Raw genomic sequence first — 24,889 nt, forward strand, 5'->3', positions numbered from 1 at the left:
GTTTCAGTGGTAGGCATCTATAGAGTTTATGGTTTAGGAGCTTTTGAGTGTTTTTGTTACATCTCTCGAGGACAAAAAAAAAAGGGGGGAAAACTAAGTCTGGTTGAAAGGCTTTTTTCCTACTCAGATACTTACCTTATTGATAATCCGATATACTTCATAGGCAGCCCCACGTGCATTAGCCACACTCTCCAGGTTGGGAGCTGCCTGGCCCAGGGAGAAGGCTCCGACGAGCACAGAGAAGAACACCTGCGGGAGACAGAGGGAAGCATCGCAGTTAACAGTGATTACAGAGTCACCAGTGCCCGGCTGCTAAATGTCCAAGTCTTTCTAGTGCAGCCTTTCCAGGAAAATTAAATACAAAAGCGAAAGCTGCATTTCACAGTCGCTCCTGTCCACTCCCCATTTCCCTGGGGTGAATGGTAACTACTGACACATGCTTTAGTGACATGAATGGCTTTTCTTTTTGGTGCTCTTGTATGTCCTATCATCTACAAATAGAATGAGTATCTTTCTCTGTTGCTTTCCAGATGTTCCCAAAGTTAAGAGGCTTGCAAAATTTAGTCCAGATTTTCTTAACTGAAATCCCACCTGTGGGACCAACACACAATTAACTTGACGTGCTGTGAGGAACCATACTGAGGAGTCAGGACATCAGAAGTCACTTGAGCGTGAAAGTTAAGCATGTAGCCAAAATTTTGGTGGCAAGAAGATAGCTGAATATCCTCAAATGAATACCAACTTAGACATATTGGTAATGTACAGTAAACACTTGCAAGTAAACAACAACAAAATGCAGAGAAGACATTGTGGTTAAATATGTTAAGGAATTCACAGTACATATTCAGCACACCAATGGGATTCAGTTAATCCTAGTGTCTAGCTAGAATTTTGTTGGCAGTCCAGGTTACTTGTCTTTGCTCCCTAACCACCAGCTCTAGGTTGTTCATCCTGCCCTACAATAGGGTTCAAGACAAGTGAGAAAAGTGCAGATAGTTTTGCCTCTACATTGATTAGAGCGGGAATTCAAGGTGCCGTGTTCAAACTTGTTATATCAAAAGCTAGCTGAGGTGAATGCCTTCCTTTCAGTTCTTTTATACCAAGTGACTCTCTAACAGCTAATTTAGCAAGCACTTGGCAGAAAACAGAGATAATTATATACGCCATTTACATAACTATTTTCTTGAAGTTACAGAGCATTTTTCAAAGCTGCATTGCTGTACTTACAATTAACACACGGCCAATGTCATAATTTTCTTCCTCAGCAGTGAGGGTGGTTCCATACCAAAATGCAAGGGCATAGGATCCAAAGATAAGAAACTGTGAAACACCTAGAGATGTGTTGGTGGTAATGCATTTTTTCACTCCAACACTTCTAGCCACCTCTAAGTTAGCATCATATCTGAAAGTGGATAAGGAAACCATTAATTTGACGGGTACCACATGCCATTCTGACTGATATTTCCCAGTGCCCTTTTTTAATTAAAAGGATTTCTGCCATAAGAGCAATTAAAGTCTCACAAAGAGAACACAGATTTTTTTTTTTGATAGAGGACTAGTAGGGATATAATTCCTTTGAATAAATCTGCTCTGACATATGCTGACAACATTGTCATACCGCTATGGAAGACATATTTAGAAAACAATTGAATAGCATGACTTTGTTATCATGATGGAAGATAACGATACCACTCTTGAGCCGTTTGTTTGCATTAGTCCTGAAAGAAAACCTTGAAAAAGTTTTATCAACACTACCTATCAAAGGTAAGGTTTTGTCTTCCACATTTAAAAAAGGCAAAACAAACAAAAAAACCCCTAGGCCTTATGGATGAAGGCAGGTAAATGAATAGAAGCCAGAGGTCCCTCTGACGCCAGAGTTGTTCTCTTATTGGTCATTCTGGGAAGTCAGGAATCTTTCCCTTAGGTCGGTTTGCTGATTAATACAGCAATATAGCAAACAAGTGGACACAGAAGACCAGCATAAAGGCTGACAAGTTCAATGCAAGAATTATTTCTTCTAAGGGAGTTCATATTCTTTCATCTATAGTTTCCAGCTAATAGCTTTCACTTATTCAAGCTCATTAAGGAAAGTATAGCCTAGGAATAGTGTATCTTTTTACTTGTCAGCGACATGCTCAGCAGCTTGCACTTTTTCCCTAATACATATTTTCTATACAAAATATCCCCATAGTAGGAAGACATGAAATTCAGTCAGCTGGGAAGGAATCTTAAAACAATGTGCATTAATTTCGTTCATGTAAATTGCTCACGTGTTACTGATGCTGTATTTGTTACTCAAATATATTTAAATGTTTTGGCTTGGTTGTGTTCTTAAAACCAAACCCTACCTTGGAGTCAGCAGCATCATAGGTCCTCCAGGGAAATGAGAACTGGATTTAAGCAATGTAACAAGTACACATGATCACTCAACTGCAGAGGAAGAGCCAAGCCACTGCCAGAAACAGAAAACGACTGAAGGTCCCTTGCAAGCATAAACATTTGTGGTCAGTGGAAGCACTGTGCAGTGAAAGGTTGCTTTTCCTAACTCTGAGGCCAGTGTTTCAAGAGCTGTGTAGGAGTCACAATCCATGGTTTGCAAAATGCCCTAGTCAGTCCCTGCTAGGAGTTTGTCTGTTCCTAGTAGAAGATGTTCCTAGGAGAACCACCAGATCCATGGTTTTTTTACATTAAATGGAGGTGGAGCTGTGGAAGAGGCTCACTGGTCAACCATGGAGGAAAGGAAAGGCCTTACTGGCATGGACTTACCCAGGTATCAGTTATTTTGTCTCTAGACCTCAAAAAAAAAAAAAAAAAAAAAAAAAAAAAGAAGAAAAAGTAGTTTGAAGCAGCTCCTACCACTGGATTTTCAGACACTGGTATTTGCAGGGACCAAGAAAAAGATGGGAAGGAGGGGGACAACTGATCTAGGCCATCTTAGGGCTTTTTTTCCTTTACTGTGTAAGCAGAAAGGGTCTTGATATTGTTGCAACTTAGGGACAAATCCCAGTAAGCAGAATACTGTGCTATAAGGTAGTCAGAGCTCAGCCCTTGGAAGGAGACAAATGCAGGAGCAGGCTGTAGGACCCAGAGCTAGGGCTAACATCACCTTAGAAATTTTGCACAAGACCACGGCAAACATGAGAGTTGTAAAAGACAGAAGAGATTCATGGATCGTATGGATCAGGTCTTCTGGTTTGCCTTTCCCAACTGCATGGTATTGGTGATGCCCTGTATTTGTATACTCAATGTTATTGTTTATGCTTGTTGAGTTATCCAATACATATGTGAATAAATTTGTGGTCAGCCATATCCACCTCACCTTTTACATGTGACTAGGGCCAACACTGGGTTAGGTCAACTACAAGTGTTATTTGCAAATCATTAAAGTAATAAAAGCCAGTGATGCGATTTTACTTAAGGCTGTTATCCACTGAAGCTTAAATATAAGCTCATTAATCAAAGATCAGAACAGCAGTGCACATGTTCTAGAAGTTAAGCAATTAATCACATGCTTTGCTGCATTTGACTACTAGGTAAAGATAACCTTCCCATCACTTTCACTTTAAATTCAACTCCAGATCTCAATCAGAGGAGAAACATGAGTCTATGCTGCAGTGATAACACCAAGTAGCCTATATTCACTGACTAGGTCTATTTACACATCTTTATTTTCAGGTGAGCTGTCCACTTATAGAAGGATAAAATGACACTAAAGGGAATTTTTTTTTTCAAAAAAAACCCCCCACAAACCACAAATGCAACCCACAGCCAAACTCCTTTTCCATATTTTAAATATAATTATTATTTCAAAAACTTACTTTGCTAATGCCTTCTGCTGTCCATTGAAAGCCAAAACAGTCCTGATTGCTGTCAAAATTTCTTCTGCCACAGCTCCTGCTTTGGCATAAGCAGACAGCTCTTTAGCAGTAAGGGATGCCAGGAGCTGGAAAGTTGCAAACCAGATGTTATTGCAGCCTACTGAAAGGGTATGCACACTGTATTGGTGAATAAGAATGATCAGTGTTCAAGGCACAAGACGAGGCTTTGGGAAAAGGGGGTCAACTCCTGTCTGTGCCCTGAATTTCCCCAAAATCCAGCTCTTTCTCTCATTGTGTCCTCATTACAGCGAAAGACTACACGAGCATCAGATGAGCTTCATGACTGATCCACTTTCCTCGCAAGCTGAGGACAGCCTATGAACTACACTATGATGTGTGCGGGGTCAGGGAGGTGTGCCATAGCTGCTCTGGGGGGTGTCTGAGGTGTTCAGAAACTACAGCATCAGCAGACATTGAAGTAAGCAAGGTAGTCACATTACAGCTTCTAATGTCCTTCTTCCTAGCTTATTTGAAATGCTTCAAGTAGAAAAATACCCTAGTATTATAAGTAAGTAACCACTCAGTAATACAAGCCATACCCATTAATGTGGTTACAATGGATTACAAGGGGAAAATGTTTTCCTATCTGAACGGGAAACGTCTCCAGATATTTCACTAACTTATATCACTCCAGCCTGCAGCAGCTGTATATGTCCTAGGGTCTACTCTGTACACAGCATGAAATTTGGTAAATTATTTGCAAGAGATGTGGTATCGTATATATGCAGATGGAAAGAGCTTGAAAGGCATTTGTGTTAAGAGGGAAGAGTGAGGGTCACAAGCGCATGCCTGGGCTTCCCCAGTGCTCTGCATGAGGAAATTGCTGTGCGAGGAAGATGCTCTGATGCAGATTACCCTCCTGCCACGTGGCACAAGGACAGAGTATGTGGACAGAAGGAATATGACTTACAAGTACGTGCTTGGGAACCCAGAGAAAAGCTACAGGAGTGGAAATCATTAAGTAAGCATGGGGCCAACCTCCCAACTTAGAAACCACATTAGGTTTCTCCCATTCTCTCCCCCTTTCCTGTGCATAAGAGTTGTAATGTTTTTCTGGTTTGCTTTGTTTATTAATCCCCACACACTTACAGTTGACCAAACTGCTGCTGATGCAGCAAGCAGAGGGCTGACTGACAAAATCACCAGTGTCAGCTTCCACCCGTGGATGAATCCTATAATAATCCCTGCCAGAAATGTGGCAAAAAACTGTACAAATATACAGATCTTGTCTCCGATGCCTTCGTGGATGGTGTTGATGTCACTTTAAATAATAATAATAATAAAAAAAGATTTGTTAGCTTTGAATGCCTTTCATTCTAACTCCCTCCCCCTCCGTTTCATGCTGTGTGGCCTAATGTCAGAAGCTTTGCCATTTCCTAACTGGCACAGTGAAATTTCTAACCACAGCTACTGAACGGTACCATTAGTCTCTTGTGTGGCCAAAACACAGCAGAAACCTATTTTTTAGGACTCATTTTCTGTATTTTCCATCATTCTCTGCTGTTTCTATGCCCTGTCAGTAGGTCACAAATGACCTAGTTTCCTTATCCAGCATCCAAATGGAGCAATACAAGTAAACAGCCTCCTCACCTCCCATGACCATCTCCAAATGATTCCTTCCACGCAGCTCTCTGATACATTTTATGTTCTTCATTTTGGCTACAGACTCAGACCAAGCGTTATCCCCATTCTATCAGAACAACCATTATTTGGAAGAACCTCTGTTTTTCATACAGACTTCCTTCCCCATTTTCTCCTCCCAGCACATAGATATTAGAGCTGAGAGTGATTTCATTTAAGCTTCTTTTACACCTTTCAGGACACATCTCTGTCTGAAGCTACCTTAAAATCCAGAAAAAAAAAAAAGAAATCTGTGTTCATGCATATAGTCCCATTGCATCTTGGGGCATACAGTCCTCATCCCTAAGTCTATTTAAGTCTATGGAAAAGCTCCAAAGACTTTAACTGACTGGACGGAGTCCAGCCTGAGATCTGGCTGGATGTAAATGCAAGCTCATTTCCATTCAATAAAGTGTCAGAGCTTTCAGTGTTTGTAAACTAGCTGGAGACAGGAGAGCTGTTTATCTAGTACTGTCTGCCACGTACTTCATGGACATTAGAAAGCCAATGTCATGCATTTCACAGCAAAAACCCTTCCAACGCATATATCACAGAAACTGCAGAAATGAAGCTGAAGAGGTTAATGAATTTCTCCCTCAGAGCTGTAATATTTCACATTTTAGGTTTGGGTTTGTTTGCTTGTTGGTGGGTTTTTTTTTGTTTGTTTGGGTTTTTTTAAGGTCTCTATAGGCTATTCCGTAGAAGCTAAATGGCCATTTTCTTTTAAATGTCATACTTAGGAGGATAAAAAAATGAACAGAGCCCTCACTCTGTTAGTCTGGTGTTCAGCGTTCCTATCTGGGTAGTATCAAACCAAGCCATCTCCTGATGGAGCACCGCAAAAAAGAACTTCTGCCGGATCCTTGCTGTCTGCCTCGTAGCAGCAATCAAAAATGTCCATACTTGGATGGTGCTCAGGATCAACACAGCACAGCCAATTCCCACGTAGTAGTAAGCGAACCTGTGATAAGGGAACAAAAGGCCGTATGACCCCACTGTATCTTGTGAGAGAAGTTAGACACACAAAGCAACAATTTGTCTTCATTTACCCCATCAAAGTAAATACTGAAGCCTGTGATACATTATTGGGAAGCCTTTTTGAGAAGGCAAACATTTGGCTTCTGCTCAAAGGGATAACATGGTAAAAGAAAACCCCCCAATACTCTGTTAATAGAATAACTACAAAGACACTTACTTTGTCATTTCACCTTCTATATCTATGCCTGGAATTGATGGGCAGCTGGAAGTATTTACTGAAGTATCTGTGGGGGGGGAAAGAAAAAGTAGTAATATTTGTGAAAGTATTATATGTAGAAGATACAGTTTGGGAATGTTTTGTATTTTGCAAGTGGGGTTTTGCAAAATACAAAATCATTTGGCAAATACACATTTATTTTTAAGGAACTTCTAGTAATTAGTGCCTGATAACTGATGATATAGAAGGTGGTCACGCTCCTTACTATCTCGCCAAAGTTGAAGTTCATTCATAAAGAGCACATCCAATGCACTGCTTTTGTCCTGGTCTAGCCATTAAAGATTAAAACAATTGGGTCATTTGCAGCAGGATGAATTTTGCTCATTATATACTTGCTTAGATGTGCGCCAGTGCATAGTTTGGGGGAAAAAAAATCTTAGCCCCTGTAGCAAAACATAACTGGTATTGGAGAAGTCTAATTTTAACTTTTTACCTTCTGACACATTTGATTTCACACCGCTTAGCACAAAGCTGTTTGTCATCTCTCCAAAGACAACGATCATAAGCGGCAATCCAGTACCGTTTGCAACAGCTGCAATCAAACCAACTACCATCAAAAGGACATCCACCCAATCAGCATAGCAAAACTATGTGAGCATTAAAAAAAAAAAAAAAAAAAGAGAAAAAAAAAGAGTGATGTTATGCCTGACAGTTCATGTATTTGTTACAGTACAGCACACTTACAGAACATGCTTTGTTTCTACCTACGTATTCTAAGTAGCAACAGCACTCCAACTGAAGGTAAACTCAGGACATAAGAATTTTGTACTAGGTCCCATACATCTTTAAATCAGTACTCAGTAAGGCTGCTAAGGGAATATTGGCAGGACACATGGTTCTTCCCCAACTCAGCAGGAAAAAAACCAGAGTGTATGTCCTACATATTTCTAAGTGATGATCTTCTCTGCACAATATATTGCATTTTGTGTTCCAGTAAGTTACATATTTACTAAGATAATGCCTTTGAAACGTAAACAAGAGTGAGTTATTGACCAGCACCTGGGTTATATCTACCAGTAGAAAATGTTTGCAGCAGAGATTGTATCTTAAGGCTTGTCTACCCTTGAATGTTTGTTTGGTTTAAAGAAGGATGTGAATTTAAACTGCCATAGCTATTCCTGGATGTGGTTAATCTGAAATCAGAACATTTTATTCCTGACTGTCCTAACCCTCTTCCAAAGTGTAAATGGACATGGAATAAACCAGAGAAGAATAAAACTTTTCTTGTTCTAGAATAAGCAAGTCCACATGTAAGAGTTATTTGGGAATAGCTGTTGTATGGAAAAACGTCAGAAAACCATACCACTGGTTCTCTCAGAGAACAGATCCCGCAGATGTCAAACACAGGATAAATCCTTTATAAATAGAGCCAAGGCAAGGGCCTGTGCAGTATATATGCCCTAGATCAGCCTCAGCAGGGTTGAGCTTCATTCTCCAACAGCACTAAGGTTGAGCTGCTGTCAGTGCTATACACTGAGGGGGGGAATCTGACCTAACAGGCCAAATTTTAAAGAGGTCTAGCATCAGTAGGTCCCAGGCTTCTTCTCCGGTTTTTGATTGCCTATTAATTGCAACTCATAAACAACTCACAATGACAAATAAAGAAAAGAAAACATAAGGCAGACCATCAAACTGGACACTAACCAATTCAAAAATGCCAACCACCTGTTTCTCTGGCTTCTCATTTTCCTTCCTAGAAGAAAATACAAAAGACTAATTAAGATGATTTTTTTCTAGCAAAGCCGTATTAAACTCTCCCCCCCCCCCATACGCCTAGTATACCAGCAGCCAATGTGTTAAGTTCAAAAAAACCTACTTTTTTTTCTTGGGCTTTAACTGGTCACTTTGTTCAAGATTTTCATCATGTTGGAAAGAAGGGTTGTCATATCCCTTGCTTGCAGATTCTGTGAAATAAAAAGCAGACTTTATTTTTTTTTTTTAACATATTAACTCATCTTTTGTACCAGTTTCTTGCAACTTTCCATGCTGATTCTTTTGCATTCAAAGCTTAAACACTAGTTTTTCTCATGTTCTTGGAATAGCCTGGTGAATTTTTCTTGAAACTTCCTTTTTCTTCAGTTCATCTCCTCTACTCCAGAAAAAAGCTTCCAGCGCCATTTCTGAGATGGAAACAAACTTCATTTTTACAATTAAAACATATTTATACAGAAAGGCTATAAAAGACTAAAAGCAAGAATTAATTAATTCTGCAAATACCTACACAACTGAATGCGAACGAGGAGAGGCCTAATGAAATAATTTGAATTGCTTATAGCGAAGGCTATAATTGCTGTAGGTAACACGGAATAGATGCGGGTTAACTGAAGAATCATGTCTTTGCCTGTAATAACCATCTTCATTATTACTTTGTATTGCAGTAGTTGCCACGTGTCCCATTTCCTTTGTGCTAGGGGCTTTAGAAATCTACACAAAAGAGGAATCCCACCCCAGAAAGCTTATGTTTCTAAATGCGTAAAATTAGGTGTAATAAATGGATAAAGAAACTGATGAGCAACCACAGTAGGGAGCCAGCTGTGAATCGCATGGGGAGAAAAGGGTTCCACACAGCAGCCACCCCCAATTTACATTTACCTTAACTTTAACTGCTGACTCACTATGAATAGAATTTTCCACATACTGTTTTTAACGTCAGTTAGTCTATAAAGACTGGTTTAGACAACCATTTGAAGGCAATAATGTGCTTCCACCTTACTGAGCTTATCTTAGGAGCATTTTCATGCCCAGGCTAGGACCCACCTAAATAGGTTTGCCCATGTAAATGAATTTTGTTGAACTTGGTGGAATGATTCATGCATAAATGTTTTCTAGGTGGTGGCTATAGTTCACTGGAAACTCATTGTGTTATCTCCTGTAAAACCACTGTGGCAATCAGCAAAGACTTATAATGCACCTTTAGATTTGCAGCTGTGGAATATATTCCTCAAATGCACACGTGGCTTTCATGCCTGTGGCTTACCAGCATCAGAGAGGTCCTTTTCTGTAGGATTTACAAAACAGTCCTTCATTGTTCTTTGTTGTATGCTTATGAGATAAAGTCACATTAATCAAAACCTGCATTAAAAAAGCAACAAAACATTTAGAAATAGTAGATATTTAAAGAGTTGACATTAAAATATTTGTGGGTTTTTCCATAACTCATTACATTTTGGTCTCAACATCGTCCTACTTAAATATAATGACTAAAAGAAATACATAACAGCGTGATAAAGAACTACATTTAATGAGATATTAAGAACAGCGCAAACTATTACAATGGAACCTAACTCAGTAGCCTGTTTTAGTAGTCTTTTATGCTAAATCCCTAGATCATTCATATACAAATTATTGTGGATGATCTATTACAGAATAGAGGATTTCCCTCATTATCTTATGTTTGATTAAAACTTACTGGACAGCCATAAGATGATCATGATTATAATGATAAAGCTAAAGATACATGTACGCATTATGCCATACACCAACTAAGCAAGATTTAGAGGCAATAAACGACTGATGCTTCGTTTCCTGAGGCTTTCCTTCCTGATGTATCACACGTTCAGGTTTAAAAAAAAACAAGCAAAAAAACCACACATGAATTTGACGTAGGCTAAAATAATAAGGATAAAAAAATGCATACTCAACTTGACACGAAAAAAAAATTTTCTTTTTTTAAATATCCTTTTTGATAGATTTCTGGCTGCGGTTCCCCCCCCCCCAATGTTATTTCAACTTACCTTTACAACCGACGCCGTGCCCATACGTTTGGGTGACTACGGCCCCTTACGGCCGCCCCGGCAGTGCGGGGCGCGGTGCGATGCCCCCAGCCCCGCGGCGGCTGCGGCCGCCAGCCCGGCCCGGCCCGGCCATGGGCTTTATAGCGGCGGGCGCTGTCTGCCTGCCTGCCCGCCCTCCCGCTGTCCTCTTCCTCCCTCTCTCCCTCCCTCGGCTCGGGTTTCAGGTGAAGGTCGGTGCCGCAGCCGGGCGGGAGACGCCAAGGAAAAGGGGCCCCCAGAGAGATTTCGGTCGGTGGGCTCCTGCCTTTAGCAGCCCCCCCCTCGGAAAAGGCCCGCAGGTCTCCGGCCCTGCAAGCCGCACACGGCGAACCGCTCGTCCCCGTTATCGGTGTGTCTCTTTCCACCTTGATTCTCACCGTTACTAAAACTAGGAGAGTGTTAGTTTGGAAAACTCTGCTGATAAGCAGAGGCGAGGGGGTATTTGAAGAAGAGACACTTGTCCAGTGAAAAATTCAGGCTTGTGAAAGCTATCTGCAAGGTCATGCCAAATTTGGGGAATTGCTTCGCTGCATATGGTGAATTTCAACTGAGAGTAAAGATATACTGGTGAGTTTGAACTAAGAAATGTTATTAAAAGAATTGTTTTCATTTCCCACTTCTAAATGACATGGAGATCAAAGCTAGCTAAATTCATTATTGTTTTTAGAGAAGCTAAGCATCACATTTTGCTCATTTAGTTTCCACCTCTTCCCCACAATTTGTGTGGGGTTTTGTTCTGGCAAAAGTAAGACTGTTTCTTGTTTTGAGTTAGCTCAGAGGTTTTGGGGTTTTTTTTCCCCTCTGAAGAAATCAGGTAAACAGATTTTCTGCACAACCCTAAAAATAACAGTTCTTCAGCTTCCCTACCCGCATATATTGGAATCTGTATCATTTGCTTCCAGTAATGCCTTCAGTGTTTATGAAAAATTAACTCCTAGTTATTTTCCCATCCACTCAAATGCCATTATGCCAAAGCCGAGTCCCAGATAATTAAACTAGTTACTCAGCTGAAGTTATTCTCAAGTAACAAGTTCAGGACTCAGCCTAATTTAAGCTTTCCTTTTCTGCCTTCCCCACAGCATTCAGATTACATTTTACATGTTGGTTACAATGTCCTGAAAGAACCTCAGAAGAAAAGGCATTATTAGGTGTCATTGTCTCCTGCCCACTGGGACCCTATATGTTCAGTGAGATTCAAACTCCTACATGTCAGACCTATTACTTTTTTAGTACTTTCTTATCTCATTAGCATTACCCAGGGTTTATATTACCGACTCAGCATTGAGCCTGCATAACGCACATCCACAGCTGTGTTCTCTCTTCCAGAAAATTAATGAAAAGCTTTGGCTTCTGCTTCCATGAAGAATCTGAATTTACAGATTTTTAGGAGAAGAGACAGAATAGCAAGCTGAAGTACTTCACTGTCCCAGCCCCAAGGTTCACAGCTGTATGCAGTATTTCCTTCACCAAAGGCAACAGGTTTTTTCTTATTCATCTCAATGGGAGCGAGAACAACTCCTCACCATGTCTCAGTTTTTGTTAAAGCAGGTGATTAACTGTTATTTTCAGAAGAAACTATCATCACATTTAAAGTTTTAAACATAGGGACATCCCACTTAGAAAGCAGATGCCTGGATTTGATGCTAGGTGTGGGGCTGACAGAGCACATAGATAGCAAAGTAGAAAAAGGGAGGTAGTAGGAACCCAAAAAACTCTCTTGGACCAGTTTTCAGAGCTGCTAAGTACCCACACATCTGTCCTGGTTTTGGCTGGGATAGAGTTAATTTTCTTCCTAGTAGCTGGTACAGTGCTGTGTTTTGGATTTAGTGTGAGAATAATGTTGATAACACACTGATGTTTTAGTTGTTGCTAAGTAGTGCTTATCTTCAGCCAAGGATTTTTCAGTTTCCCATGCTCTGCCAGCAAGCAGGTGTGCAAGAAGCTGGGAGGGAGCATAGCCAGGGCAGCTGACCCGAACTCGCCAAAGGGGTATTCCATACCATGGAATGTCATGCCCAGTATATAAACTGGGGGGAGTTGGCTGGGAGCTGTGGATCCCTGCTTGGGCATCGGTCAGCGGGTGGTGAGCAATTGCATTGTGCACCACTTGTCTTTTCTTGGGTTTTATTTCTTTTTTTTTTTGTTATATTCCTTTTCATTACAATTATTATTATTTTATTATTATTAGTGTATTTTATTTATTAAACTGTTCTTATCTCAACCCACGAGTTTTACTTTTTTTTTTCCTTTCCTCCTCCTCATCCCACTGGGAGGGGGGAGGGGGAAGCGGCTGCGTGGTGCTTAGTTGCTGGCTAAACCACGTTTTATGTTAAACCACGACAACATCTTACTTGGGATCACTGGCAGCTAGGAAGTGTTTGGTACCTCTGAAACACAGACACTTTCACTTTTCAAAGCTTCATTATCAGTTATTCACAAACAGCAGCAATAAAGTGTCAATTACAATTCAGATCCATTGCTCTACACACTGCATACCTGGTAAGAAAAAGCCTCAGAGTTCCTCTGCACAGAAAAGTCAGTCCAACAAGAGCATGCGAGATGAGCAGGGCAAACAACTGATAGAGCAGAAAAGAGAAGCATGGGGTGCTGAGAATAGAGTTGTTTGCTTTTCTCTCCCCCCCGCTCCCCATTTCTTCCTTTGAGAGTGATGTTATACTCTATGCAGGTTAATGAGCATCTCCAAAGGGGGGACGCTCACCCCCCCAACCATAAACAAACAGATTAAAAAAGAAAATGAACACAAGAAGGAGTAAGAAATAGTCTCCCGGAAAAAGATTCCTGATCTAACCTACTGAGAAACATGGACTTGTAGTCTAATTAGCTAACTACTCTGTGCTTAAACAAAAAATAAATTAGCACAATCTGACATTTTTGTAGAAGCAAAAGTTCTGGACTAAAACACACATGTGTCAAGCAGAGAAGACTCCCATCAATAAAAGAAGGCAGAGAAGCAACACAAGAAATGGTAGTTTACAGTAATGCCCTTGTAATTTGAGGGGGGGGGAACAACATGACATTATGATAAAACATCATAATGTGATTTGGAGGGGAAATACTATTTCTTCTTTTATCTTCTTTTATCTTTGTGTAACTTTGGAAAATACTCACTGCATCTGGAAAGTACTCTATTCCAAACAGACAATATACACCTATGCCTCCATGTGTTTGGTTCATCTGTCCAAAAGTGGTCAGTGACAGGAAAAGCAAAATTAAACACAGTCAAGTATCATTAATTAACACCAGCCATAACTGACTGAACTAGAAAAGGTATCTACATTAAAGAACTATTAACTTAAGCACAACATTAGTAAAAACAAACACACAAAAAACCCCACCAAAAAAACCCCAAAAAACAAGCTGGAAATGAGAACTCATTTCCCCATCAAAGCATTAACTCTGAAAAGAATACAATGTATGGTATGCAAAAGTAGTAGACACCCAACTTTACTGGAATATTTCCTCAAAAACACAGTCAAATACAAAGAATGTGTATTGTATTTTACAAGTGTCATAGCTGCTTACTGCTTTTTGACTTCTGCAACAGACCAGAAAAGAACCAGCAAGACACCCAGCCTGCACCCACAAGCCATGTGTGGGGAGTCAGGGCTAGTATTTGACCCATTACCTTAATCACAGCGGATCACCTACCTTTTCCATGCAGCTGAGTTGTAATTAACAGAACAGAGCTATAAAAGACCTTTGTCTTTACTTACTGCTCTTTGGTGTTAGTTGCTTTGTGACTTTTGCATCTGTGTTATACCTGTGATTCAGCCAGAAAAGACTTGCCAGAATCACTTCAAAAATAAAATAAAAAAGTCCTGTTTTCTCATTTATTTGTCAGAAATAAGACCAAAATGGAACATCGATACTGTAGGTCTTGTAGGTTTTGTGGGCTAGTCACCATTAGTTGCAATTAACTCCCACATATCTACAGCAGTACAGGGACATACATACTGTACCCAAGCTCAACAGTAATATTATTAACAACCGCTGGCAGTAGCTGTAGTCACGGCACAGTACTTGAAGCCTTACTCTGAGGTAGGCTCATATTTTGGTGGGCATAAAAGGAGTGGCTTGTTATCATCTGAAGTTCTTCACTGAATTCACTGAGTAATAGGTTATGGATGTTGGCCATTTGGGTTATGAATATGGGGCTTATGAATATATCCTACATAGTTAGCTTTTGTCGATATAAAAATTAATAGAAAGATTCTGCCTCAGCTTAATTGATATCTGGGGGGCGGGGGAGAGGTAGGGTTTTCTCCATCACTGCCTGACTGATCCAAGTTGGGCTGTACAAACTGGCAGTACCGAGTACCCACAGGGAATGAAAAGGACTATCTTGTGGAGCAGCTGTGGGCTTCTGTGTCTTTCAGAGGAGAGAGTTTTTTCCTCGTTCTCTGTCACAGCAATCCATGCTGAACCTAGCTGGGGTAGTACAAAATAGAAAGCCCACAGTTTCAGAATACCAGCTGGGGCAATGAGAGTGGGGTAAATTCTGTTGACTAAGGTAAGCTTAATTACCCATTGGTTAAGCTAGTCAAAAAGTTTGGGGATATTAATCACATTTGCAAAGTAGAAGTTAAGAAGTTTTCTAGTTGCTTTACAGGGAGCAGCTAACTAAAATGTTGTAATTCTCCAATCCAAAGCCAAGTTAGATGTATACTACTATAGCATTGGCAACTGCATAGCTGTCAGGGATTTGGTGCAACGGATGGAGAAAGTCTGGGTAGAGGTGAGTGTTGGAAGAATTAAAAATCAGGTAGAGTAAAGAAATGTGTCACAACACTTGAACTTTCTGAGAAATTGTCTATGTTGTCAAAAAGTCCTGATGCTGTAACCAAGCAAAACAATTATTTTTGGTTTTCTGGAAACTGGGGAGCGGGAACATATCTGATTCTTTTAACTAAACAGAGTTACGTCAAAGATAGCTATTTAATCATAATTTTTTCTAACCAGAACAAATTGCAAGAATTTATTGAGGCTGAAATGGTTTTACAAGTTCTCCATAGTACACATTTTCTCAAAGAACAAAACCAAGGAAATGCATTTTATTCTCTCCTATGAAGTTTGCACGTCTGTTTTAGGAGAGACTTAACTGATAGGCATGAAGAATTTGCAGATTTCTCAAGTATTTACTATGATTCTTCTTGCCTTAAAAAAAAAGGGTCAAGTCAATGTGGTTCATATTGCTTTCTACAAAAGATGAGAAAATACCAGTTTTTTTTCTTCTAGGTAATAGAGTGATAGAAGTAATAAGATCATAGGAAGCACAGAAGGTGGTCATTCTGCTGAACACTTCGTATACCTCAAACAGGAAAACTTCATACATTATCAAAATGGTGACTTAAGCTGATAAAGACCTATAGAGATAATTGACAGGACTGAATGTCAAGTTATACACCTATTTCAGAAAGGCAAGAAGGAAAGAAAGGGAAAGGGAGGAAGAACTGTCTTATGTGAGCAAGTTACTTATTCTAGGGCCTTCCCTGTATCAGGAGAAAGACAAACCAAGGGGTTTTGGTCCATCAGGCCAGAAGTATTAGGAAGATGATATTTCATTAGTCCAGCTAAAGGAAAGGACTAAAGATTCCATTACATGCCTGGCCAGCTGTTGGGCAAAACAGGCAAGAGGAAAAAAATGCCTCTTAAACTCTTGGAAAGTGCCAGGAACAAAATTGTCTTTCATGAGGTGAGAGAAGTAACTGGAGATGGGCTTTTCTACATTTTGTCCTCAGAAGTAGAATGTGATCAAGGAAGAAAATTTGCATGGAAGTGATGGTGAAATTATGAAGTTCATGATTCTTTAGAAAAAAGAAAGGAATGGCAACAGAATAGAGAAAATAATTTTGACTGTAGGATTATTGTTATTCATGGAAAGGCAGTCTAAGGGCAAAGGGGATAAAAAGAGTTGGCAATTAATACAAACTTGTTATGGACTTGAAACACCAATAAGAGGTCATTCTTTCATGCAGAAGCACGAGATCCTTGTGTAGGAATAATCTATCAATAAGTAGAGGTTGGATATGACTTTGTAGGCAGCTTTTCTGCAGAAGAGCATCTAGGACATATACTGGATGGAAAACTGAACACAAGGTAACAATGTCAAACTGCTGTGAAAAAAAGCAAAATTCACAAAAGCACAGAAGTCATATGCGAAACAGATGGAGTAGTGTTTTCTCTGCGTAGCACTGTTAAGTCCTCAGCTGGAGTGCTGTGTCTAATTTCAGTTATTTCAAGAAAGATGTGGGTGATAGGAATTATGGAAGAAAGTGAAATTGAAGTGGTATAAAAGACATGACCTCTGAGGAAAGACAGATGGAATTGGGTTTGGTGTAGTGAAAAACACGCAATTCATTTTAGAAAAATATGAGAGACTGTTGCAAAAACAAAGTAATCCAGTGTCTTCCATATCTACTGTGGCACTGTGCCACACTTTACAGTAAGAAAGAGAAAAAAAAGATATTAGGAAAATGGCATTAACTCTATGGATAGTTAAGCACTGGGCCAGATTACTGATGGAGCTGTCAGCATCTAGATTGTTGATATTTTTTTTCTTTTTTTTCTTTTACTTTCTTTTTTTCCTTTTTTTTTTCTTTTTTTCAGGTCAAGTCAAGCAGTTGTCTATAAGGAAAAATTTGGTATAGATGATTTTGCCTTGAGGATTGGGGACAGATGAAATTGTCTTCCGAGATCCTCATCGGCTCTATTTTCCCCGTTGTGTTGATAAACATAATGAAGGGCAAAACAGAACAAAGGCGGTACGTCTTGTATTTTGATTAAATACATGAGGTTAGGTATAAACTGAGTCCATGGAACAGCTGGTGACAGTTCTGGTGAAGGTGAGAGATGGGAAATTGGACAAATGGCAGAGTGACTTCACTACCTAGTCCATATCCTGGGGTGGGTCATTGACATGGCGTATATATTAACTTCCAGGCTTCTTTTTGGAGTGAACCAATTAGTTCACTTTCAGATGAAAGTGGGGTTTGGTTTTGAGAATAGTTTATTCCTGAGTTTGCTCCCGGGAACTAATTTCTGTAGGACAGTTTTGGCTCTTTCCATCTTCTGCAGTCCTGGAACATGGTCCTTGTGCCCTCATTTCTGCACACTGTTATAGTATATCCTGGAGCATGCAATGCATATCTTTCACTTTGGACTATAAAAATATCTCTCTGTGTTTTTGCTTTCTGTGTAGCACCACTGTGACACAGCTCAGCACTCATACACAGCACTATGGACTATTAAAAGACAAGAAGTAATCAGTATGTCTTAGGGTTTTGGGTGCACCACATGAGATGCAAAGGAAACTCAGATTAAGTGGTAGGCCACAGAAATGTGGCCAGTCCATTCCAGAGGGGCTATTTCTGAGCAAAGTGGATAAAAGCTGTTGAAACCATGAAGGCCATGGACCTCCTCAGGAGTTAGATATTTTTAGCAGTGTAGACATAACTACTGATACAGTTTGTTCACTGGTAGGATTTCATAGTGTTTTAGTAACATAACCCTGGGATGAATGAAGTTGCGTGGGTGGAAACCTCATATTCTGTTTCTGAAAGGTCTTATTCAAGGACTCAGTCCCATCTCACATCAAGAAGTTAGGTGATGGTGAATTATCAACAGTTCACATATGAAAATGTGAAGAAAATATCAGATATCTTTACTACAAGGGTAGCACCAGCCAAGCCCCTTTCTTTGGCCTGAACAACATTTTGAATGTGCTGTGCAGTGCCGGACAGGGTGTGTGCAGCACAGAGAATTTCAGTTCATTTATTCTTTAGTCTCAGACTCTCGGAGGGAATTACCGAGTGACAATTACTTTCCTTTAAATATTTTACTTCTCAAAACAATGCCGAATCTTGAGGGCAAGGACCTCTCTCTCTTTTGCTCTAGCCTCTCCCTCTCCAATAATCTAGCACTTTGTACATATATATAATTTAAATAACATGGCTGAATCAAACAGGTGTTATTCATACAGGTAGCATGTGTTTACTACTGAATGATGTTCTGATTAAATATTTATATGCTCCCAAGGGTCAGTGAATGTGGTCCTTTTCATCTAAAGGAATCAGTGTAAACATCCCTGCTCACCCAGCATGCACTTCATGACTCTTATGAGCACATCACTGAGTGTTTCCCTTGCCAGGACAGACCATGATTAAAATGGAGGTTTTTTTTTTTTTTTTGCAAAGATGTGCACAGATAGTGACCTTCCACTGATACTATTTAATCTAGGAAAAGGAAAGTTTAAAAAGCAGAGGCAGAAGATAAGTGTTTGAAGATACATGTAAAGCATTTAACCCTAACTAAAATAAAACTCTTAAGACGACAAATAAAAATGGACTTCCTATTTAAATAACATATATGGACACCTCCTGACTGACGGAGAGGGTGGCTGTATCAGGACTGGGCTGGAGCTGATGCCATGCGGTTCAGGAGCACAGTTTTTCCTAAATCACCTGCTCCCCCCACCAGCTCCACACCATGGTTGTCCCCTCTTCTGACAGCTGCAGCACCTGCTTGTGCAGCTGGTATCACCACTTCCCTCAGTCCAAAACCACGTTTTCCCTTTGTTTAGAAGTTCCCAATCCTTTTTCCACGCCTTGGGTATTGAAAATCCTAGCTATCCCCTAACATTACACCTCATAGTCACCTCCAAGCTATATGGTCCCCGAGGGCACGAATGGGAAAAGGCATCCTAGGATTAATGAGGAATTATCTTGGAACAGAGGAGATGGGGCAAATTTCTGAAGGCAGCTGCCTTGTACTACTTGTGCACAAACTACAATTGATCACCGGAATAAATCACCCTAATTATAAACCTGGCTTAAATCTCTTGGGTTAGAGAAGATGTTACTTCTGCTCATAAAGTTGTGAGCTCAATACTTCTGCTCATTATGTGGTCACAATATCGTTTTCCCTTGGAGTAGTTGGATTTTTTCAATGACAGCCCATTTGCATGTACTTGGCCATATTCTCTTCAGAGGAAAAATATTTTGGCACTTCAGACAAAAGCAGTAGGATTTCTGCCAACCGATGGTTCCTGCATTTCAGACTGCCATGTCTGCGGTGGCTAGTCCTCATGCTGGCTACCATGGCACTGAGTTTTGGTTCAGAGGGAACAAGACTGACTGACAGGGCTGAGGGAAGGAACAAAGTATTACACCTGTCCGTCGCATAGATAGCTTGTGATGAGAGGCAGAGCAAGAACTCCATGTCCCAAAGCTGACTTAGCCAAATCCCAGTGCTTAAAAGGAAGATGCTGGCATCTTCTAAATATCCTCCCCTTTTGAGTACCATGTGGTAGACTCTCAGTTATCACTACAATCTCCTTTTTCTACTTATTCCTCCTTCCACTCGAGAAGTAACAGTATTCACTGACCTTACTTATCCGCATACGCTGCAGACTGGGATCTAAAACTACCTCCTTTTCCCGAAAGTTCCTGATCCAGTCCTTCAGCTGACAGGTGAGCACAGTTTAGGAGCATGTTTTGTCCAGTGTAATCTTTAACAATTTACACTCACAAGAGTGAAGGAAACCCTTCACATGGACCGGGGAGTGCTCAGGCAACTAAGGGAGCTAGTTGAGATACAGATCCAGGTTTTTGTCCTGCTGATGTAAACTCTAGATCAGGACAGTCTGTACTGTTTTCATGCAGTGCTGAACTTTTAGCTCTAACTGTGTTTGCAATATTAAACTAGTTATGTAAGTTTACATTTCTGTATGCATCACTGCACAGTCATGCTTAGGCTTTCACCAAACTTTCCTTCTGTTGTACTACTTTCTAAACAGATTACAAGAACTCTAATGAACTTCTGGTTGGACCTAAATTAACATGGGCATCAAAAAGGTCTGATGAAGGATATTTCCTTTTAAGGAGGAGTTGGTGCTTCCAAGGTATGCACAAGAACATACCTGAATAGCTCTTAAAGATTCAGGAAACGATTAGGCTTTTCTAGTTAGCAGCAGCCTGTCAAAAAAGATTAGACTATCAGAGACTAGCTTTTGAAATATATTGATCTTCCTTTATGTGCCTTTGATTATGAGAGAAAGGGTAGGAACATTGAAAAATAACTATAACTTCTGCCGTATATTTTTAAATTCTTCTTTATTCTTTTTAAGAGGATGTCAGATTATCTCTGCTATAATACCAAAATCTATCTGAAGCTCCTGAATGGTCTCGTAATTGTCTAATGAATGACTTAGTACAGGAATAAATTCAGGTAGCACATCAGTTAATTAAAACTAGCCCATAAAATAACTTATGTTCAGAGAAGCAATACTTCATTTTAAGGGATCTTTAGCTGCATCGCAGAATGACAGTAAAACAGACATTCTGAAAAGTAATTATTTGGGATCAGTTTCACCAAAAGTGAACTCAAAGAAAAAGAAGAAATTAAGTTTTAAGATGGTTTTTACTCAAATATTACTTTGAATTATTAATGGATACAAATTTGTTTAGGTCAATGAAAAGGAAAAGGAGATTTTTTCCTCCTGTTCCTCCTTATAACAGTCTATGTCATTCACTAGGAGCCAGTTGTACTATTCTGATGAACTGATGCTTATGGAAATAATTAGAAGAACCCAGCTGCACTACTCATTACTAAATACCCTTGAAGTCAATATGCACTGTGTGTTTCCTTTTTGATGTCATTCAAAAAAGCTTTTAATGAATTACAAGTAAATTCATACCATATGTCCAAGACAGCAATCAGGAGGAGCTTTCAGACAGTATCACTGTAAATACAATGGATTTTTTTTTTACTCTGTTTATACTGGGTGCTATCCTATAACCAATAAGAAGACACAATCTGAACATTTATCATTCACTTTTACACCTCCAAGCCATTTGTATTGTAATGCTGTGGAATAGCAACATTCTGCAACAGTCCCCTAACTATAAACCTGGTAAAAATGAATCTAGGCTCAGAACCCAGTTATTTCTCCTGAGAGCTTGGTGATTTATTGATTTTTTAATCAAGAAAGCTATTATTGTCTCTTTTCCAGCCTCAGACCCCAGCATGAGCTTATGATAGCTTTAAACAGAGTCCAATAGGGAACAATCCCTCCCTCGCCAAAAGCACACAAAAGTCCAGCCATGGAGCAGGACAAAGTCAAGATTTACTGAAGTGCTAAAAATGATCAAGAGGGAGGGTGAGCAGCTCTTCTCCACCAGCAGCTCAGAACACTGTGGGACACACAACGTTTAAATTCCTGCTCTGCTGGATGTGGGTCACGGGTTTGGCTCTGAGTCTCCCAGAGGAAAAGGGTGCCCCAGTGCCAGGACGCAAGCCCCAGTGCAGCAGGAGAGAGGAGACGCAGTCGTGCTGGTGGGATGTCCAATAGCTGGCAGGGCACTTCGAGTCCTGCTTTTGGTCCAATTAATGCCGAGTTATGTACACAGCATGAAGCGGTTTTACAGGCGAGATTAGACACCTGGTGATTAGCAAATTCTTGCTAGTGAGGGAGGATTAAAATTCTCTTTGGAAAATTATGGGTCTGCACTTGGCTCTTCTACAGCCTACACTGGGAATGGGATTCAGCTGACAGACTCAGATATCTACATTTATGTGACTACATGTCGATGCCTGTAAATGAACTGTATGTTCAAATTCCCATTATAGTCAACAGGAGTCTAGCCAATGATGTAGATATCTACTTTAAGGTAGGCTGACCAGTTTTCTGCACTCTGGATATCTCACTTCATAGGCTAGATCTTCATTGACAGTAATGGGAGCTGGACACCTTCTTTACAAGCAGACATCTAAAATGATGTGTCTGAATGTGGGAACTGTACCCACCTTGAATGTAAGAGGTACATCATGGCATTTTTGCAAATGTCAACCCATTTTTTCCCAGGTGAAAGCCTGTAAAGAAGATGGTTCAGGACAGTCAAAACTTTCAATAAGCCTGCTATTTGTTTAAACAAACCAAATCCAGAATCCACTCAGCTCTAGCATCCTCTTGAAATGTCGCACTGGAGGAATCACAGTAATCTTAGCTGACATTCTCGTGGAGACCAAAAAATTAGGTTGAGTTTAGGATAACTGTGCTTCTTGCTGTCTGAGACTCAGTACATATGGCTCACTCTTTCAAAAAAGAACATCTGACTTGGTTAAACCTTGCATTATAAAAAGCTGTTCTTGTGGATGTTTCCTTCTGATTATTTTCATTTCACGTGCCAACATGTGTTTTGAAAATATTATCAGTTTAAAGTAACCAACAACACTGAAGAAGAGTGGTGACTTTGGTAAATATTATGGACTTGCATTTAGTGATTTGAATATTTACATGCAGAAGTCATGTGGCTTGTTGTGTCAATGGTCACAGACATGAAAAGAGACTAGCTAAAATCCATAGTTTTTAGACCATATATATTAATTTCTCCTGCTTTGATGGTCTGTTTTATATAAAGCCAGGAATGTTACTGTGTTGGATAAAATTTGCTGTTACTGATGTCTTCATTAAAATGTCTTCATTGAAGAAGAAAGACTGCAGTATCATGGGTAAGACTTATCCTACCCATTAAGGTAGATTTAATATAAGAAAACAAAATAATGAAATTTGTCTACACCAATGTATCATAATATTGCCACTGTAACTGGCAAGAAAGAGTTACAGGTTGAGTATAGAGTCAAGGAGAGAGGTATATCTTGTTTTCCTTTGCTTTTTTTCTAAGTATCACAGTGACAGCGTAAAGCATATGTTATAACTTTAAAATTCCATATAGATGAATAGTAGGAGTGAGAAACCATGAAGTATTTCTGAAACACTGCTGTCATGACAGCCTCAATATTTCTATGGCATTGAATAGCATTCAGGTTATTTCCTGATGGTTGTCACCTTGTGAAGAAGGAATCTCTTCCCATGGATTTCAATAGGAAGAACACCTTGCACTAAATGCAGCATTCAGGGAAGTTTTCAAAATGTATTTAAGATTATTTTGTGGCAAATTAATTTTTATATAGCTACAGAAAGCCAATGGCTTTTCATATATAGTTTTATTAAATAATAGTCTCCAAATGGCTAGATTATTTTTATACTCTTCAAAATACTACACTCCGAAAGCTTTCCTAAAAATATTGCAAAATGAAGGTTCAAAGTAGCTTCCTTAAGATAGTATTTGAAACTTTGAGTACAGAGGAGACATGAACATGGAAATTAAGGAGTGTTATTGTATCACCAGCAGCTGCTTTTATGTGTATATCCTGAATTAAACTAAACAGAAGTTCTTTCACCAGAAGCTAGAGGGTTCACAGTAGAGGCAAATCACACTGAAGTGGTTGAGTCAACCTTGATTCAAGGAAGTGAATGTGGGGAATTAAACTGATACTCCACATAGAACTTTCCTTATGTTATATCCCTGATTCCTGTAATTACATCACTCCCCTGGGCTTATAACAATAAGAACTTTGCTCTAAATCTTTTAGAAAACAGTTGTTAGATATGAGATGGTCCAGAAAGTTATGATTTGTTTGCTTTTTTAGCTTTTCTGCCACTAACTTGTGTGATCTTGGGCAGATAATTTTCTCCTCCCATTTATTGAAAAGAGAATTTTATTGATGTTATTAAATATTTATCTATTTATGAAATGGAATTTATGAAATACACCTTTCCTGATCCACAGAAACGCCGTGAGAATACAAAGAAATGGTGAAATGCCCAGGTTCTACAGACAGAAAAGTCAGGTTTGTACCTGATACTAAACATCAGGCAGTAAATGCAAAAAAAAAAAAAAAAAAAAAATTCAGTAAAATTTTCTGTTCTTCTGAGAGGGTGAAATGTGTGGGTTAAAGCTCTGAAATACAAACTTTTAACTGGGAATGGCAGTTGCCCACAAGAGATGATCTAGCATTTCTGTGGTGTTAGCAGACATGCTAAAGCCAAAGTTAACTTTCCCATTGAGCAGAACAACTTACTAATATGAGTCGCACTTGTCCAGATTTTGCTGAATGTTACTGTGTGTGAAAGAAGCTGCTGACCTTTCTCAAGAAAGCACAGAACCGTACCAGGCAGGTCAGGAAAACTTTGGCAAATCTGGAAGGCTACAGCAGGACATACCTTCTGTTTAAAGCTTGGACATTTTGTCAAGCATTGTGTATACTGTAAACTGTGGAACAGCTACTATTGCATTTTATGAAAAAGTCACCTTCCATCCTTCATTTGCTCTCCTGTATGTTGAACGATCTATTTAAAAGAGAGGAAAAAGATCTCAGTAGCTGAAGCCAGCATTGTTTCTTAGCTCAGTAGCAACCCTGCCACAACAGTAAAACAGTAAGGATACACCAGTGGAAACATGGTAAGAAAAAGCTGAACAAGTTGGTGAATTATCAGTATGCAG

General features: G+C 39.6%; 1 protein-coding gene across 2 annotated transcripts in view; it reads right to left on the minus strand.

The window, feature by feature from the left end:
• Positions 1-10,546, minus strand: part of ABCB5 (ATP binding cassette subfamily B member 5) — a 35,633-nt gene extending 25,087 nt beyond the window's left edge. Inside the window, exons 1-11 of one of the 2 annotated variants that reach the window (XM_050892838.1) lie at positions 10,488-10,546; positions 9,731-9,825; positions 8,570-8,657; positions 8,398-8,446; positions 7,187-7,340; positions 6,694-6,760; positions 6,268-6,459; positions 4,968-5,139; positions 3,819-3,943; positions 1,228-1,402; positions 136-249 (exon numbers count right to left, since the gene is read on the minus strand). In XM_050892838.1, coding sequence (XP_050748795.1) covers positions 136-249; positions 1,228-1,402; positions 3,819-3,943; positions 4,968-5,139; positions 6,268-6,459; positions 6,694-6,760; positions 7,187-7,340; positions 8,398-8,446; positions 8,570-8,657; positions 9,731-9,779 — 1,185 coding nt within the window. In that variant the 5' untranslated portion in view covers positions 9,780-9,825; positions 10,488-10,546. Of the gene's footprint in view, positions 1-135; positions 250-1,227; positions 1,403-3,818; positions 3,944-4,967; positions 5,140-6,267; positions 6,460-6,693; positions 6,761-7,186; positions 7,341-8,397; positions 8,447-8,569; positions 8,658-9,730; positions 9,826-10,487 lie in introns of those variants that run through there. The other variant, XM_050892839.1, reaches the window with a different exon arrangement.
• Positions 10,547-24,889: the final 14,343 nt, after the last annotated feature.

This window comes from Gymnogyps californianus, chromosome 2 (assembly GCF_018139145.2).
Source record: "Gymnogyps californianus isolate 813 chromosome 2, ASM1813914v2, whole genome shotgun sequence".
In the NCBI taxonomy this organism is placed as follows: domain Eukaryota; kingdom Metazoa; phylum Chordata; class Aves; order Accipitriformes; family Cathartidae; genus Gymnogyps; species Gymnogyps californianus.